Consider the following 14,415-nt stretch of genomic DNA (forward strand, 5'->3'; position numbering starts at 1 on the left):
AATCTAATGGGTACATTTGTTTTATATCCATTTTATGCGTTCTAATAAACCAATTCTGTTTTATATCTTGATCAATCTAAAGCTCAAACATCTGTATTAAAACCACTTGTTGTGCTGTTTATGGATACACGATATGAGCAATACCGGAAATCTATGGGATCACAGTCGTATTCGAAGCGTTTCACGCAATGTTATAAATATTCCTTAATTTCAACTAACGCATTTACATACATATTATAGCTTTTTGTTCTTGGAACAAAAGCAACAATAGGATTCGTCATAAAATGGTAAACAAGTCTTAACAACTATTCATAAGCATAAGTATGGTAGTAGAGTAGGGCTTATTATGAATCATCATACGTACTTCATTTCATCCATATAAAATTATAGTAAAAATCCTTATTTTTTAAACGTTTATTACATAACACGTTAAATACAATTTCCAATGATATAACAATTGCATATAAGATTCCATCCAAACAAAAATCACCAAATAGGCATGCTAGGTCCGCAACCACCCTTACAGACAGGTACTCCTGGATAGCTGCAACGTTGCGGCTTGCAGACAGCTGGTTCGGTACAATACGACGGGCAGGGCTTGCAACGGTTCGGCCTGCATGCTGGAATCGCTATGGTGTCGTAGACTAGTATTGGATCTGGTTTGCAAGTAACCGGCTGTAAAAGAAAATAAATAAAGGAAAATCTATTCAAATTATAATAGCACTGTAATAATTGACGAGTTGCCAAAAAACAGTAGGTACGATGAGTTGAATGAAGCGATGATACAAATGTCCATGTATGTTTTGCTTTTTAGTAAAAAATAAAACGAACTTTTTCACATGGAGGGCACGGAGGTAGGTTTGGTAATACTGGTATCGGCAGACAAGGCTCTGGACACGGTCGAACAGGGGGCGGGCAAGGGGAACACCCTCCTCCAGGACACACGGAGCAAACCCTCAAGTCGTTACACGATGCAGCACAGGGCTTTGTCGTGTACGGATAACATGCACCACATGGCATTCCAGAGCAAACACAGGGATCGTAGCTGTAGAAAGGAGCACTCATTTTTATTTATTTTTAAATTATTAAAATAGTTAATACGAAAAATTTTAAAGTTAAAAAATATGACACTTGTGATGTTCTTTTTGGACTGAATTTATTTGCAAAGAGTTTATAATTAAAAGTTTAGAAATGTGTATAGAAAATTACTGGATGCGGTCATGCTCTGCCGAATCTGTAATTTTATTTTGTGATGCATTTGTGATTTATTTTTTATGTTTTATTACAATTTTACGAACGTAACTTTTTACCACTGAAGTTTACTTTATAGGTCTATGTTTTTTACCAAACATTCCCCAGTGATGCGCTAATCAATAGTATTTACTTTTCATTTCAATATATTGTGTATTGTCTTAATAAGAAACAGTGATTTTTTAACGCAAGTTTTGCTAGTAATTTTCTTAGCGTTACTTGTATCTTGAGTAGCTTTTTAAAAACAGTAATCTTATTGACGTTTTAGTTTAATATTATTATGCCAATGAATGCGGAAGATCTCGATTTTAGATAAATAAACAGCGGGTTTTATGAAGGTCAACCTTTGTATAATTCATAATATTGTTATGAAAATAAATTCACCAGAAATGTATGCATCCTTTGTGTATCATGCGTTATGTTATTTACACGGTTGTCAGGAAACTGATTAACATAGTTTGAACAGAAGTATCAACATTAATAATTTATTAAACCTTTTTAATTGAAAACCATAGAGTACATTTTTACTGTTTGAAATAATGAAACTTCAATAAAGGTTGACTTTATTTTGAAAATTTTTGTTTGAAGAAAATAATCTTGAAAATTAAAAAAAAATTACGAAAGACATTAAACGACAAAATAATATTTCTGAATTCAAAATGTGTTCCACCTCTTTTTGTCCCACATGCCCACCAATATTACCATGTGGGCTAGGACCATGTTGTTTTTCGTGTCCACCACCTACTCCCTGCTGCCAGCCCTGTTGCCCTCCACCACTACCGTGTACACCTTATCCTCCATGTAACTGCAAACCAATATGTAGGCCGAGTCCAGCTCCTCTTTTGCCAGATATAATGCCTCCAATAGTCCCGGTTTTACCGTGTTGCAAGCCACGTCGCGATCCTCCCAGTGAACCTCCTCCACCTTGCCCGCAAAAACCTGCTTATTGTCCACCAGTTTTGCCTTGCTGTCCACCACCTCAGCCGTGTGACCCACCTCCAGTAAGTAATAACAAAGAAGTATTTTTCTGTTTAGTTTCACATATATTTTGAGTCCACACGGGTAGGTACCACCACCCCGCCTATTTCTGCCGTGAAGCAGTAATGCGTTTCGGTTTGAAGGGCGGGGCAGCCGTTGTAACTATACTGAGACCTTAGAACTTATATCTCAATGTGGGTGGCGCATTTACGTTGTAGATGTCTATGGGCTCCAGTAACCACTTAACACCAGGTGGGCTGTGAGCTCGTCCACCCATCTAAGGAATAAAAAATATGTATATATATGGACATGTGAACACCCAAATTTAAATTCGAACACAGCTGAAATATAAAACGATATTTTTCGAATTTCATTTCGTTATACTGTTATTCTTTTATTGTAGAAGTAATTAATTTACAAACAATTCTGTGATGACAAATCAAAACCAAGGTTTCAAAATTATTTACAGATGAAACGATGTCCCGAGCCAATAAGATGCTACTATCCCGTGTTGCCGTGCTGCAATCCACAGTGCCCTACGCCAGCTCTTCCCAAGCAACGACCTATTTGTCCAAGGCCGCCCCCCGCTACATTTCCTTGTGTTCCTGTATCTCGCCGATGCTGCCCAGACTGCGAAATCGATCCGATAACTGTTCGCAGACCCCTAATAGTTCATAATGGCGTATTGCAAAAGAAGCCCGCACCTAATCCTATGGTATGCTTCACGATCCATTACGTTAAATTTTATTAGTCAGTTCCGTGAAGTAGGTTACTGGTTCGCCAAAAATAAACATTTAGTATATTTTTACATTAGATCCGCCTAGAAGGAGCTGGATAATAAAAAATAATCTCTTTTGCAGAGCCCAGGAGGCGCTTACGCTGTGGATGTCCCTTTAAGGTAGTGAGAAGTTTCCAAGAAGAGAAGACTTTTAGAATGTGGATGAAATTTCATTACGTCTATTTTTATTTAATAAAAACGTTTTTATTTCTTAAGGGTTTATTTATTTCTGTCACGGTAATAAATAAATTTAATTTTGGTTTGAGGAGATTCATCAGACGTGGACAGTGGTTTGCTTTGCCCCTGGTATGTCTGATGCTCGTGAGCAACGGTGACATCTTACCATCAGTTGGGCGTTATGTTAGTGTACCTACAATGGCTACAAAGACCTTTAAAACAAGACTGATGACGCAACCTGCCAATTCTGCTCGAAGGATGTGAAAATTGTTTCACCTATATAATCGTCCTCTGCAGCGTGGACATCGTCACACGTCAGAGGTTAGCATCGATCGTATTTAATTGCTCCAGCCCTAGAAACGTATCCGAACGTAACGGGCTCACATTGCTGCTTATGCAATAGGGTAACAGTTAGATAGATACAACAAATAAAAAAAGGATATGCTGCTACATCGTCTAGTCGACGACTAGCCGTCGTGGCCTAAAGCACAAGACGTCCGGTACATTCAAGCAAACATACATATCGAGCGATGCAACGGTGTTCGAATCCCGCAGGCGGGTACCAATGTTTCTAATGAAATACGTACTTAACAAATGTTCACGATTGACTTCCACGGCGAAGGAATAACATCGTCTAATAACAATTAAACCCGTAATATTTTAATTTGTGTTATTACTGGTGGTAGGACCTCTTGTGAGTCCGCACGGGTAGGTACCACCATCCTGCCTATTTCAGCCATGAAGCAGTAATGCGTTTCGCTTTGAAGGGTGGGGCAGCCGTTGTAACTAAACTGAGACCTTAGAACTCATATCTCAAGGAGGGTGGCGGCATTTACGTTGTAAATGCTGTGGGCTCCGGTAACCAGTTAACACAGGTGGGCTCTGAGATTGTCGACCCGTCTACGCAATAAAAGAAAAAAGAAAAAAAAAACGAACGGTTCATAGGTGGTAAGTGATGGTGGGTGCTTGTTGTAGCAGTATGATTGATTGTTTGGTAGCATCTTTGTGTTGTTACTTGTTAGCATTAATGATGTCCATAAACAAGAGTGATTACTCACCATTAAGCGAATTAATAAAAAATCAGATTAAAAATACAGACCAAGTAATCGATATAGTTATTGTAAGTAATGAGTTTTAGCTGCTAACTAATCACAATTACCAACCGTAATTATTGAATCTACAATACAAAATAGTATTGGAATATTATTTGAATATACACTATTTTACCTTTAATGGTTTGCGTATTTTGCTGTGTTTATTTTATACAAGGATTGTTGCTGTGGCATGGTAGTCGGTTATATTCAATGCGTCCCATTCAGATGTAATCATCCCCAAGACACCGCTTGTAACAGAGGCCCCAAAAACGAGTATTCAAGAAGATAAAAGCGGTACAAGAAAGTTTTAAAGTTTTACATTATCTCCTCCTATCCTGACTTTATTATGGATGAAATGAAACACGAGATTTTTGGGCCTCCTGTTACTGTTTCGTTTACTTTATTGTCTTATTACTAAACCACCTAGATTTAGAACTAAGCCAATTTGTAGTGAAATGTGGCAAAATTCAACCGTAGAAACGTACGAGTATATATACATGAAATCAAAAGACATTAAAATTCCGAAATAAAAACAAATTGCAATTATCTGTTCGTAGTTAATGTAAAAGATTTTAACATGATAAATTAACCTAGCAATTTAAATAACTAAGTAGTTACAAAACAGGCAATTTCAGTTTTGCTATCCAACTTCTAGAGTACGTTGTAATGAAAACAATATCTTGAAAAGAAAACCCATCTGTTTCGGGAAAAGAAACTTGTAAGACTGCAAAAAAATTACAGCCTAATTAATACTTTTCGCAAGAAAGTTAAATTTGATTTTATAATCATAATTATATCATTGAAACTTCAATAGATTATTAGCGACAAGTTTACTGTACATTTTACAAAACAAGTGTGTGTTTCTAACCATTTTTAAATTCACTATAGAAATCGTCCATTGCGTTACATAATTTGAGTGTAACAGCTGTATATGTTGATGCAAGGATTTACAGGATAGCACCGTTGTGTTGGTGGCACGCTGCTCTGGCAAAGGAGCGGAGATGCAGGTCCACAGATCGGACGACAATCCGGAGGTGAACAGACTGGTGGACAATAACCCATTTTTTACTTTTTTAATTTATAGACTTGTAAATTTAAAAAACTTTACGAATATTTCGATTAAATGAGATTCTCATAGCAGTGCAATGACTCTTATAGGCATAGCGGAGTCTACTAGATTTTTATTTCCAATCTACTAGGTTAAGTTACGAACAATATAAATAATAAAAATTGCGAGGAAGAAATCGGAAAATTGATTTGAGAAATTTTTTCGGTATAATTGAGTCTTGTATTATACGATAAGCATCATTGATTGACTTCACATTTTTAATTAATACAAAATTCACATACAAATCCATGGTAGTTTGATAGAGAATTAATCCAACAATTACTTATGAAAGGTTCTGTATGATGATATCATTTGATTCTAATTCCATCACAAACTCGCAAACAGCTTGTATTAAATTAGCGTAACTCGTGACATCGTATTATTCGCTTACACAATCCACCAAATCTATCTAAAGGCTTGAAGTAATCTTGCATTCCAATTTGACGAACGTTAGAATACTATTAATATTTCGACTTCACGATAACTGCAACTGACTAAATACTTGGTTATGGACAACTCTAGTCACTTATAGCATTAAAAAAGTTTAAAATCGCCGTGAGATCATCCTAGTGAAGCCGAAAAGGCCTAACAGCAACTAGTAATCCGTTCTTCTTAAAATAAAACACCCTGGGTTCAATGACCTAGTTAAAACTTTGTTCCCGACACAACTAACGCCACATTTCGCATTCAAAAACACAAATATATGTAAATTGATTGGGGTTATGCTATGCTATGAGCGTATCTTGCCATCATATCATTTACATAGGGGCGGTTAATTTTCACAACCAAAATCGCGGTATTTTATATGTTTTGGTAGATCGAGATGGCGATGGTGATTGAAATATCCCTATTATGTTTCCAGTATGTCTTACATACATATTTTTTTCATTAATTTATTCCGATAATGCAATAGTGCCAATTTATAATATAATAAAGATAACTACATCATTGAAGTGGTCTATAGGCCAATTGCATGATTTCATTGAGTCAGTGAAATGAGTATTGTTTTATTGTTCAAGTCTACTTAGTGCTACGTGGCTACCAAAACCTACACATACTAAAGCGTTAAAGTCCCCACTCCCTTGAAACATGAGGTCGAAATCTTAGTTGTATTGTAAAAAACAACCTCAAATAATACTGCGCTCTGCTATGCTTTTGCTATATTTGGCTATACTTATATTTCATTTCCGCATACTTTTTTTAAATAGTACATATATTTTAGTGGCATGCATAGTTAGGTAGGTAGGTAGATACTGCTACCATCTAGACAAAAAAAATAGAACTCACCGACCACACCTCATAACGTCAAACGGTACAAAATCAGAAAGAACTAGTAGCTACAGACAGAAATGTTCCATACAATCTGTACGATTGGGATCATCGAAGACCCAATCCACTTTCTTTTTTTTTATTGCTTAGATGGTTGGACGAGCTCACAGCCCACCTGGTGTTAATTGGTTACTGGAGCCCATAGCCATCTACAACGTAAATGCGCCACCCACCTTGAGATATAAGTTCTAAGGTCTCAGTACAGTTACAATGGCTGCCCCAGCTTTCAAAGTGAAACGCATTACTGCTTCACGGCAGAAATAGGCAGGATGGTGACACCTACCTGCGCGGACTCACAAGAGTTCCTACTACCAGTAATTACTGCCTTCTTCTTTATAATCATAAATAAGAGCAAGACGCGACAAGGCTGAGCATATGCATGTATTCGGTGCAATGTGCCTATAGGGTGTTCCAAAAGATGTATACCAAGCCGAAAACAGTAGTATTCTACTAGAATAATCGATATGACGAAAAAAGAAGTTCCTGAGTAAACATTTTCGGAATAAAGAGTACTTGAATATAACGAACAAACTGCTCTTCTGCCAAACCTTGAATTTAGGTTTCACGTAAGATACCGTAATATGCAGAAAAAAGAAGACTAACCTAATATAAAAAATATGCGATTTTTTAAATAGTTTATATGTGCTGACAAGCATATGGTTCACCTAGTATTGAGTGGTTACTGAGGCCCATAGATAACGTAAATGTCATCACTGGCCTAGAAACTTGAGTTCTAAGTCACAGGTATATAGCCCTAAAGACTTATTAGGTAGGTAGGAAGGTATAACAGGCAGATATAACGGCCTTAAACTGGAACCCATTACTTCTTTGCGGCAGAAACAGGCAGAATGGTAGTACCTACCCGTCCGACAAACAAAACGCCCTACCACCATATGATTCTTCTGCTGAGCGCTTTGCTCAAACCTCGTTTGAAGAAACACGTTATGCACTCAGAGCACACCTTGGAGTGATTACTGGTGGCCCGGAGGGTTTTCCAGTTTCACCAGGACAGTTTATTCCAGATCTAAATATGCGAATGTTATGGCTTTATGTTGAGGCCCCCTGGCTAGGTGGTGAGATGACGTCCGGACGGTGGCCAGCAAGAACTGAATGAGGGGAACCGAGGACCGGGCTCAGTGGTGTGGATTGGGAGAAGCCTATGTCGAGCAGTCGATTTGACTTCTCGAACAACCCCCGACATCAAGAATCACAACATTTAAGATTACAATTTATTATTATTATTCTGTTCTATCTGTATTCCTAGTGCGTTGATGAGTTGGCCATAATATAAAAAAGCAGTACAGCTCATTTATTTTCTGATTCGCTAAAAGTGCTTGAAGCTCAGCATAGCTTGGTACTGATTTGTTAGTCTAATGCCTTAATGAAATAAATCTTAAACAATTAAAACATATCAATTATATTCTCTTTGGTAATGAAGTTTCCAAGATAGGGTTTTGCAGCAGATGTCTTCTAATTTGCAAATATTAACAAGATACAATACACAGATTCACAAAATTATACTACTTTTGCCACTAACACAGAACATATTTCTAGGACATTATAACATTAACAACATAATTTGATTTCTCGTGTTCGACTTGTCTCAATAGGTTTTGATATTCCGACCGTGATGACCGATCGCTATAGTAGCTTTGTCAAAGGCAGCAATAGGACGAGGAGGTTGGCCTATAGCTAACACAGCATCTGTAAGATAAAATTTAAAATTTGACATATAACTTAAAACAAAATTCTTCACTGAAGTTCTCTTGGAAAATTGTTAAGCCGGGGTATTAGTTAATACAATTCATTTGGAAACGTATTAGCTAACTTTCATCTATTTTAAATTATTGATATAAATTTAATATATTTTCATATGCCTTATGGTGTCTGGAAAATCATTGGATATGTGCTACTTGACTGTAAACTGTGACCAGAGATCCTCCGCTGCAGCACGGAGTACAATTTCTGGTGGAGTTACAGGGCGATGGGCATCCGCTGCAACCGCCTCTGAAATACACAATAAAGAAAATACATTTGCAAGTAAAAAATGTGCAAAATTTTTGCCAAGTCACAAATATAAATCAAGCGATGTTGGAGGTACTATTTCAAAAGGCTTACCGAATTGCGGACATAACAGTTTGTAATTTATTAATAGCATCCATGCGATCACACATTTTAGATTTATTCTGTACTGTAAATTTTCTATACTTTGAAATTTTATCTTTTGTGAAAATATTATAGCATTAAGTGATGTTACCTTAATCGATAAACTATTTATCGATCGTTTAGATACTTAAACGGGCTGACTATTGCGCAGAAAAAATAATTCTCATGGAAATAGTAATCGTTTATAAAATTATTTTTATGGCGTAAACAGTTAAACTCATAACAAACCTAGTGTTAAGTGGTGACCGTACTCATACCTCATAACAAACCTAGTGTTAAGTGGTTACCGTACTCGTACCTCATAACAAACCTAGTGTTAAGTTGTAACCCATATATATCGCAACGTGAAGAAGTCAACGTGAAGTTTTTAGAAGTCGTCGTGCCCTAAAGGATAAGACGTCCGGTGCATTCGTATGTAGCGATGTACCGGTGTTCGAGTCCCGCAGGCGGGTACCAATTTTTCTAATGAAATACGTACTTAACAAATGTTCACGATTGACTTCCACGATGAAGGAATAACATCGTGTAATAAAAATCAAACCCGCAAAAATTATAATTTTCGTAATCACTGGTGGTAGGACCTCTTGTGAGTCCGCACGGGTAGGTACCACCACCCCGCGTATTTCTGCCGTGAAGCTGTAATGCGTTTCGGTTTGAAGGGTGGGGTAGCCGTTGTAACTATACCGAGACCTTAGAACTTATATCTCAAGGTGGGTGGCTCGTCTACCCATATAAGCAATAAAAAAAAACGTGAAAGTCACCTTGAATCTATATTGCTATAATGCTTGAAATTATAAGCTATGTAAAATGCTTGTTTCATTTGTGAACTTGAGCTAAGCACGTATTTCATTAGTAAAAATGGTTTGCCAATTGGCTTACGGGATTTGAAGACCGGCTAGTCGCATTCCTTTAGGCTACTACGATTTTGAAAGCGTGGTGTTTATAAGTTGGTCTGTCAGTGGAGAGGGCATAATTTGATTGAAATTCTGTCCATCATCGAACAGCAATGTAAAAATAAGTAAATTAGTTACTGTTTTATTATGGCTATTTATTCCATTACTACCCACAGAATAATACAAAATGATACATTCAAAGGTTTTCGCTTGCCAAATTTCAAAATGAGCCCAAGCCGTAGCACGTATAAAATAGCGAACAAACGAGTGTTTTCATTTCATGATATTGTACATTTACTATTACTTTAAATAAGTAGTCATGTAAATTATTGTAGAAGAAAAAATTACATGCATTACATTTAAATTGTTTTTGTTCATGAAAAACGAGGGATTCATCGATATAGAACTCTAAATTTTTAACGACACCTTATAAACCCTATAAGAATATAGTGACGTTGCATGACATTAACTTTCTTCCAACACATATGTTTATGATTTCCCAAAAAGTTTTGTTACGCGCAAGATTTTGCCTTCAATGTGTGGAAATGTACTAAATTCCATTCACACCGTTCGGAGACACACACCAAATTTTGATCGTCTCTGAAGTGGGCTCAAGTTCGTTCACGCGCATGTTGTAATAAAAAGGAACCAGCATGCGTTAGAGAGTGCGGTTATCCCTCACCTTCTTTTACTTTCGCAAGAGTCGAGTAGCTTACGTGTCTTCATGGGTCTCTGGCGCTGGTCCCTAAGGTGACACGTAGAGGGAAGTACCCGAAACGCTTAAGGGGCAAAAATTAAGGCGGGATCTTTATCTTGTTTTTGTCCTTTACGGGTGGTATTAAAATGTAAGTTAATAGATATCTACCCACCGATAGACTTGTCTACAGAAGAGTTGATATATATAGGAGGGACAATAAATTATTGTTTTGATGGATAGAAGTGCATTTAAAACAAGGCACTTATAAGTACAGTGAGGAATTTCAATCAGCACATTTCAGTAGGAGTGGGTGATATAAATCGTATATAGATTCAATATCTATATATCGCAGCAATATCGTTGAATCCGATATCGCCCCGCACGAAATCTATATATCGATATCAGCCGATACACGATATTGCTCGATGTGATGCGCATCGCCATATCGGACCGATTCGTGAATCGAAATCTATATTTCGATATCGGCCGATACACGATATTGCTCGATGTGATGCGCATCGGCATATCGGACCGATTCGTGAATCGAAATCTATATTTCGATATCGGCCGATACACGATATTGCTCGATGTGATGCGCATCGGCATATCGTACCGATTCGTTAATATCAGCAATATTCGTTTGGTTCGTATCGAATCGGCCAGAGTGAGTGAGCGCACGATAGGGATATCATGTGATGAATGAAACAGAAACAGGCATTATCCATACAATTGTAAACCTTATATTTAAGTCCATATGTCTGTAGATTATTCTTAGCGTATCAGCAGGATACAATTAAGGAAAGAAGTTTCAACTTTCGACCCTAACTTGAATGCAGTATAGCCTATTTGCATCGTTGAATTTAATTTCACGCGCTTTGACCTTGAACTAGAATTTTTGGACAAGTGTTTATAAATACTTAAAAGTTTTTTGTGTTTGATTTTTAAAGTACACATTTTTCTATTTTTAGTTGAATCCAAATAATTGAGTTTATTTCTTGTGTTTGTATTAAACTTTTGAAATCTACACTCTTTTGGTATATTTTGTAATTTTAAATTAAGACACAAAATACTAAAAACTGAAAATAATGTAGCCAGTCCTAAGCCTGGTAAAAGCATGAAGGAAAGTTTTTTTGATATTTTTATTTTCATGTTCTTTTTATTACTTTAAGATCATATTATAAATTGATATCAGAAAACCAACCGTATAACGTTGACTTAAATCTATATCTACTACGATATTATATCAGCGTATCGTTTCAAATCTCAAATATCATGAATCGAGAAAATCTACTAGCATCCATCAATATATAGATTCAGAAAATATATAGATTCAATATCCGATTATGATCCTCGATATATAGATACGATTCGATACGCGGCAAAACCGATATTACCCACTCCTACATTTCAGTGGTTCACAGACTTCAAATTTCTTTACCGACATCTACGTTAAAACATTCATCAGAAAATAAATTCATAAAAAGATAGGAGTGGGTAATATCGGTTTTGCCGCGTATCGAATCGTATCTATATATCGAGGATCAATATCGGATATTGAATCTATATATTTTCTGAATCTATATATTGATGGATGCTAGTAGATTTTCTCGATTCATGATATTTGAGATTTGAAACGATACGCTGATACAATATCGTAGTAGATATAGATTTAAGTCAACGTTATACGGTTGGTTTTCTGATATCAATTTATAATATGATCTTAAAGTAATAAAAAGAACATGAAAATAAAAATATCAAAAAAACTTTCCTTCATGCTTTTACCAGGCTTAGGACTGGCTACATTATTTTCAGTTTTTAGTATTTTGTGTCTTAATTTAAAATTACAAAATATACCAAAAGAGTGTAGATTTCAAAAGTTTAATACAAACACAAGAAATAAACTCAATTATTTGGATTCAACTAAAAATAGAAAAATGTGTACTTTAAAAATCAAACACAAAAAACTTTTAAGTATTTATAAACACTTGTCCAAAAATTCTAGTTCAAGTTCAAAGCGCGTGAAATTAAATTCAACGATGCAAATAGGCTATACTGCATTCAAGTTAGGGTCGAAAGTTGAAACTTCTTTCCTTAATTGTATCCTGCTGATACGCTAAGAATAATCTACAGACATATGGACTTAAATATAAGGTTTACAATTGTATGGATAATGCCTGTTTCTGTTTCATTCATCACATGATATCCCTATCGTGCGCTCACTCACTCTGGCCGATTCGATACGAACCAAACGAATATTGCTGATATTAACGAATCGGTACGATATGCCGATGCGCATCACATCGAGCAATATCGTGTATCGGCCGATATCGAAATATAGATTTCGATTCACGAATCGGTCCGATATGCCGATGCGCATCACATCGAGCAATATCGTGTATCGGCCGATATCGAAATATAGATTTCGATTCACGAATCGGTCCGATATGGCGATGCGCATCACATCGAGCAATATCGTGTATCGGCTGATATCGATATATAGATTTCGTGCGGGGCGATATCGGATTCAACGATATTGCTGCGATATATAGATATTGAATCTATATACGATTTATATCACCCACTCCTATAAAAAGATAATTTGTATCGCGTCAAAAATTTTTCCGACAAGACCGTTTTCATTTGTGTTTGCTTACCTGCAAGCTTTAACAGCGTGAGTAAAATAATTGTCTTCTTATTTAAAACATATATTTTAAGTGATGACCAGTCAATTCACTGTCGAAATAATTCAAAGTTTTTAATTTGCTATCTATAGTATGTAGTATGTATGTTATTATACTTAGAACTTTGTGATCGCGTGTTGTGGTAAAGGAGCATCTGAAGTAAGTGCACGAAGACTAAGTGATTATGTGATTATGCTGCAGAAACTAATGATTTCCAAAATTTGCAAAGAGACTGACGTCTTTTCTAGCAATGGAAAACAAATTGTTTACAGAAATTAATCAGAATAGAAAAACACAAAAATAATCCGTATACGGACTATTCGGCTACTCGTAATACGGTTGCGAATACGGTCAGCCTGAATGTAGGCAGCCACGCATTAGCAACCATAATAACAGTTAAGGAGCTATTGCTATTATGAATTATTACAAATGCACGTGAAGACGTTGCAGTTATTTTCTACATTAACACGTTGCGTTAAATAAATAACAAAAAAATACTGGGTGTATCCTAATTTGCCAACACGAAAGCATGCATTAGATATATTTTAAAGTTGAGGATTCACTAGGATCCCCGCTCAACGCTTTGCTTAATAAAACCAAATAAAACATTTTAAAAAGGAAACAAAAAAAACGAACGAAGATTGTCACGACATTTGTCATTGAACGTCATTTGACGGCGAGCACCCGTCCTTACCCCGATCTGTAAGCGGAGTAAAATGTCCCTTCGGAACAAGGTGACACTTTACAAAACTTGCATAAAGCCCGTCATGAAGAGCGTGGACTCAAGCGGCTCGCACACACAGACACCCTCCAATCCCTACAATCCCGCTTTTGCAGGTTAGCCGTCGGAGCTCCGTGTTTCGTAAGGAACGCTGACCTACACGACTTAGACCTCGGATCAATCCTGAAACCTGAATTTAGCGTCGGAACGATACTTCGATAAGGCTATGCGTCATGATAATCGCCTTATCGTTATCGCTGCTGACTACCTACTCCCCGAATCTTGATCACGTAGGAGCCAGTCAGTCATCGCCTTGGACCCATTCGGATGCATCAGCTCCAATAACGCTTGCATTAGACGCCTTTAGCTCTAACACTAGATGGGACCCCGGTAACCGTAGTGTGCAACCTAACCCAAACAGTTTATCGCCGGATCTTCTTAGCAGGTTGTGATTTCGATCCGGTAATAGACTCATTCGCGAAGCTGTTACTCTTGCTTTGTTAGGTCTCCGTTGGAAGACACCGGCGTTAGCAAATTCAACT

At 36.8% G+C, this 14,415-nt stretch overlaps 2 protein-coding genes and 2 long non-coding RNA genes across 4 annotated transcripts; 1 reads left to right on the forward strand and 3 right to left on the reverse strand.

The window, feature by feature from the left end:
• Nucleotides 1-399: 399 nt before the first annotated feature.
• LOC101740649 (small proline-rich protein 2H) lies at nt 400-1,538 on the reverse strand. The gene is made up of 2 exons (XM_004930179.3): nt 832-1,538; nt 400-675 (listed from the first exon to the last, which is right to left on the reverse strand). The coding sequence occupies exons 1-2, from the start codon at nt 1,063-1,065 to the stop codon at nt 487-489; spliced, it is 423 nt and encodes a 140-aa protein (XP_004930236.1). The 5' UTR covers nt 1,066-1,538; the 3' UTR covers nt 400-486.
• Nucleotides 1,539-1,608: 70 nt separating this feature from the next.
• On the forward strand, nt 1,609-3,222 carry LOC134198911 (sperm mitochondrial-associated cysteine-rich protein-like). Its single transcript, XM_062668659.1, has 3 exons — nt 1,609-2,252; nt 2,699-2,944; nt 3,090-3,222. The coding sequence occupies exons 1-3, from the start codon at nt 1,911-1,913 to the stop codon at nt 3,129-3,131; spliced, it is 630 nt and encodes a 209-aa protein (XP_062524643.1). The 5' UTR covers nt 1,609-1,910; the 3' UTR covers nt 3,132-3,222.
• Nucleotides 3,223-4,646: 1,424 nt separating this feature from the next.
• LOC105842204 (uncharacterized) lies at nt 4,647-5,437 on the reverse strand. The gene is made up of 2 exons (XR_001139934.3): nt 5,147-5,437; nt 4,647-5,002 (listed from the first exon to the last, which is right to left on the reverse strand). It is a non-coding gene; the product is annotated as an uncharacterized LOC105842204 (long non-coding RNA).
• Nucleotides 5,438-8,108: 2,671 nt separating this feature from the next.
• LOC101739977 (uncharacterized) lies at nt 8,109-8,995 on the reverse strand. Its single transcript, XR_209945.3, has 3 exons — nt 8,834-8,995; nt 8,634-8,722; nt 8,109-8,419 (listed from the first exon to the last, which is right to left on the reverse strand). It is a non-coding gene; the product is annotated as an uncharacterized LOC101739977 (long non-coding RNA).
• Nucleotides 8,996-14,415: the final 5,420 nt, after the last annotated feature.

This window comes from Bombyx mori, chromosome 5 (assembly GCF_030269925.1).
Source record: "Bombyx mori chromosome 5, ASM3026992v2".
NCBI classification, from domain to species: Eukaryota; Metazoa; Arthropoda; class Insecta; order Lepidoptera; family Bombycidae; genus Bombyx; species Bombyx mori.

Excerpts from the sequence above, each read along its gene's own strand:
- LOC101740649 (XM_004930179.3), bottom strand. The coding sequence starts at position 1,065 with ATGAGTGCTCCTTTCTACAGCTACGATCCCTGTGTTTGCTCTGGAATG. Across the intron at positions 676-831 it reads CGTGCCCTCCATGTGAAAAA|CCGGTTACTTGCAAACCAGA; the intron begins GTTCGTTTTATT and ends TTTCTTTTACAG.
- LOC134198911 (XM_062668659.1), top strand. The coding sequence starts at position 1,911 with ATGTGTTCCACCTCTTTTTGTCCCACATGCCCACCAATATTACCATGT. Across the intron at positions 2,253-2,698 it reads AGCCGTGTGACCCACCTCCA|ATGAAACGATGTCCCGAGCC; the intron begins GTAAGTAATAAC and ends AATTATTTACAG. Across the intron at positions 2,945-3,089 it reads AGCCCGCACCTAATCCTATG|AGCCCAGGAGGCGCTTACGC; the intron begins GTATGCTTCACG and ends TCTCTTTTGCAG.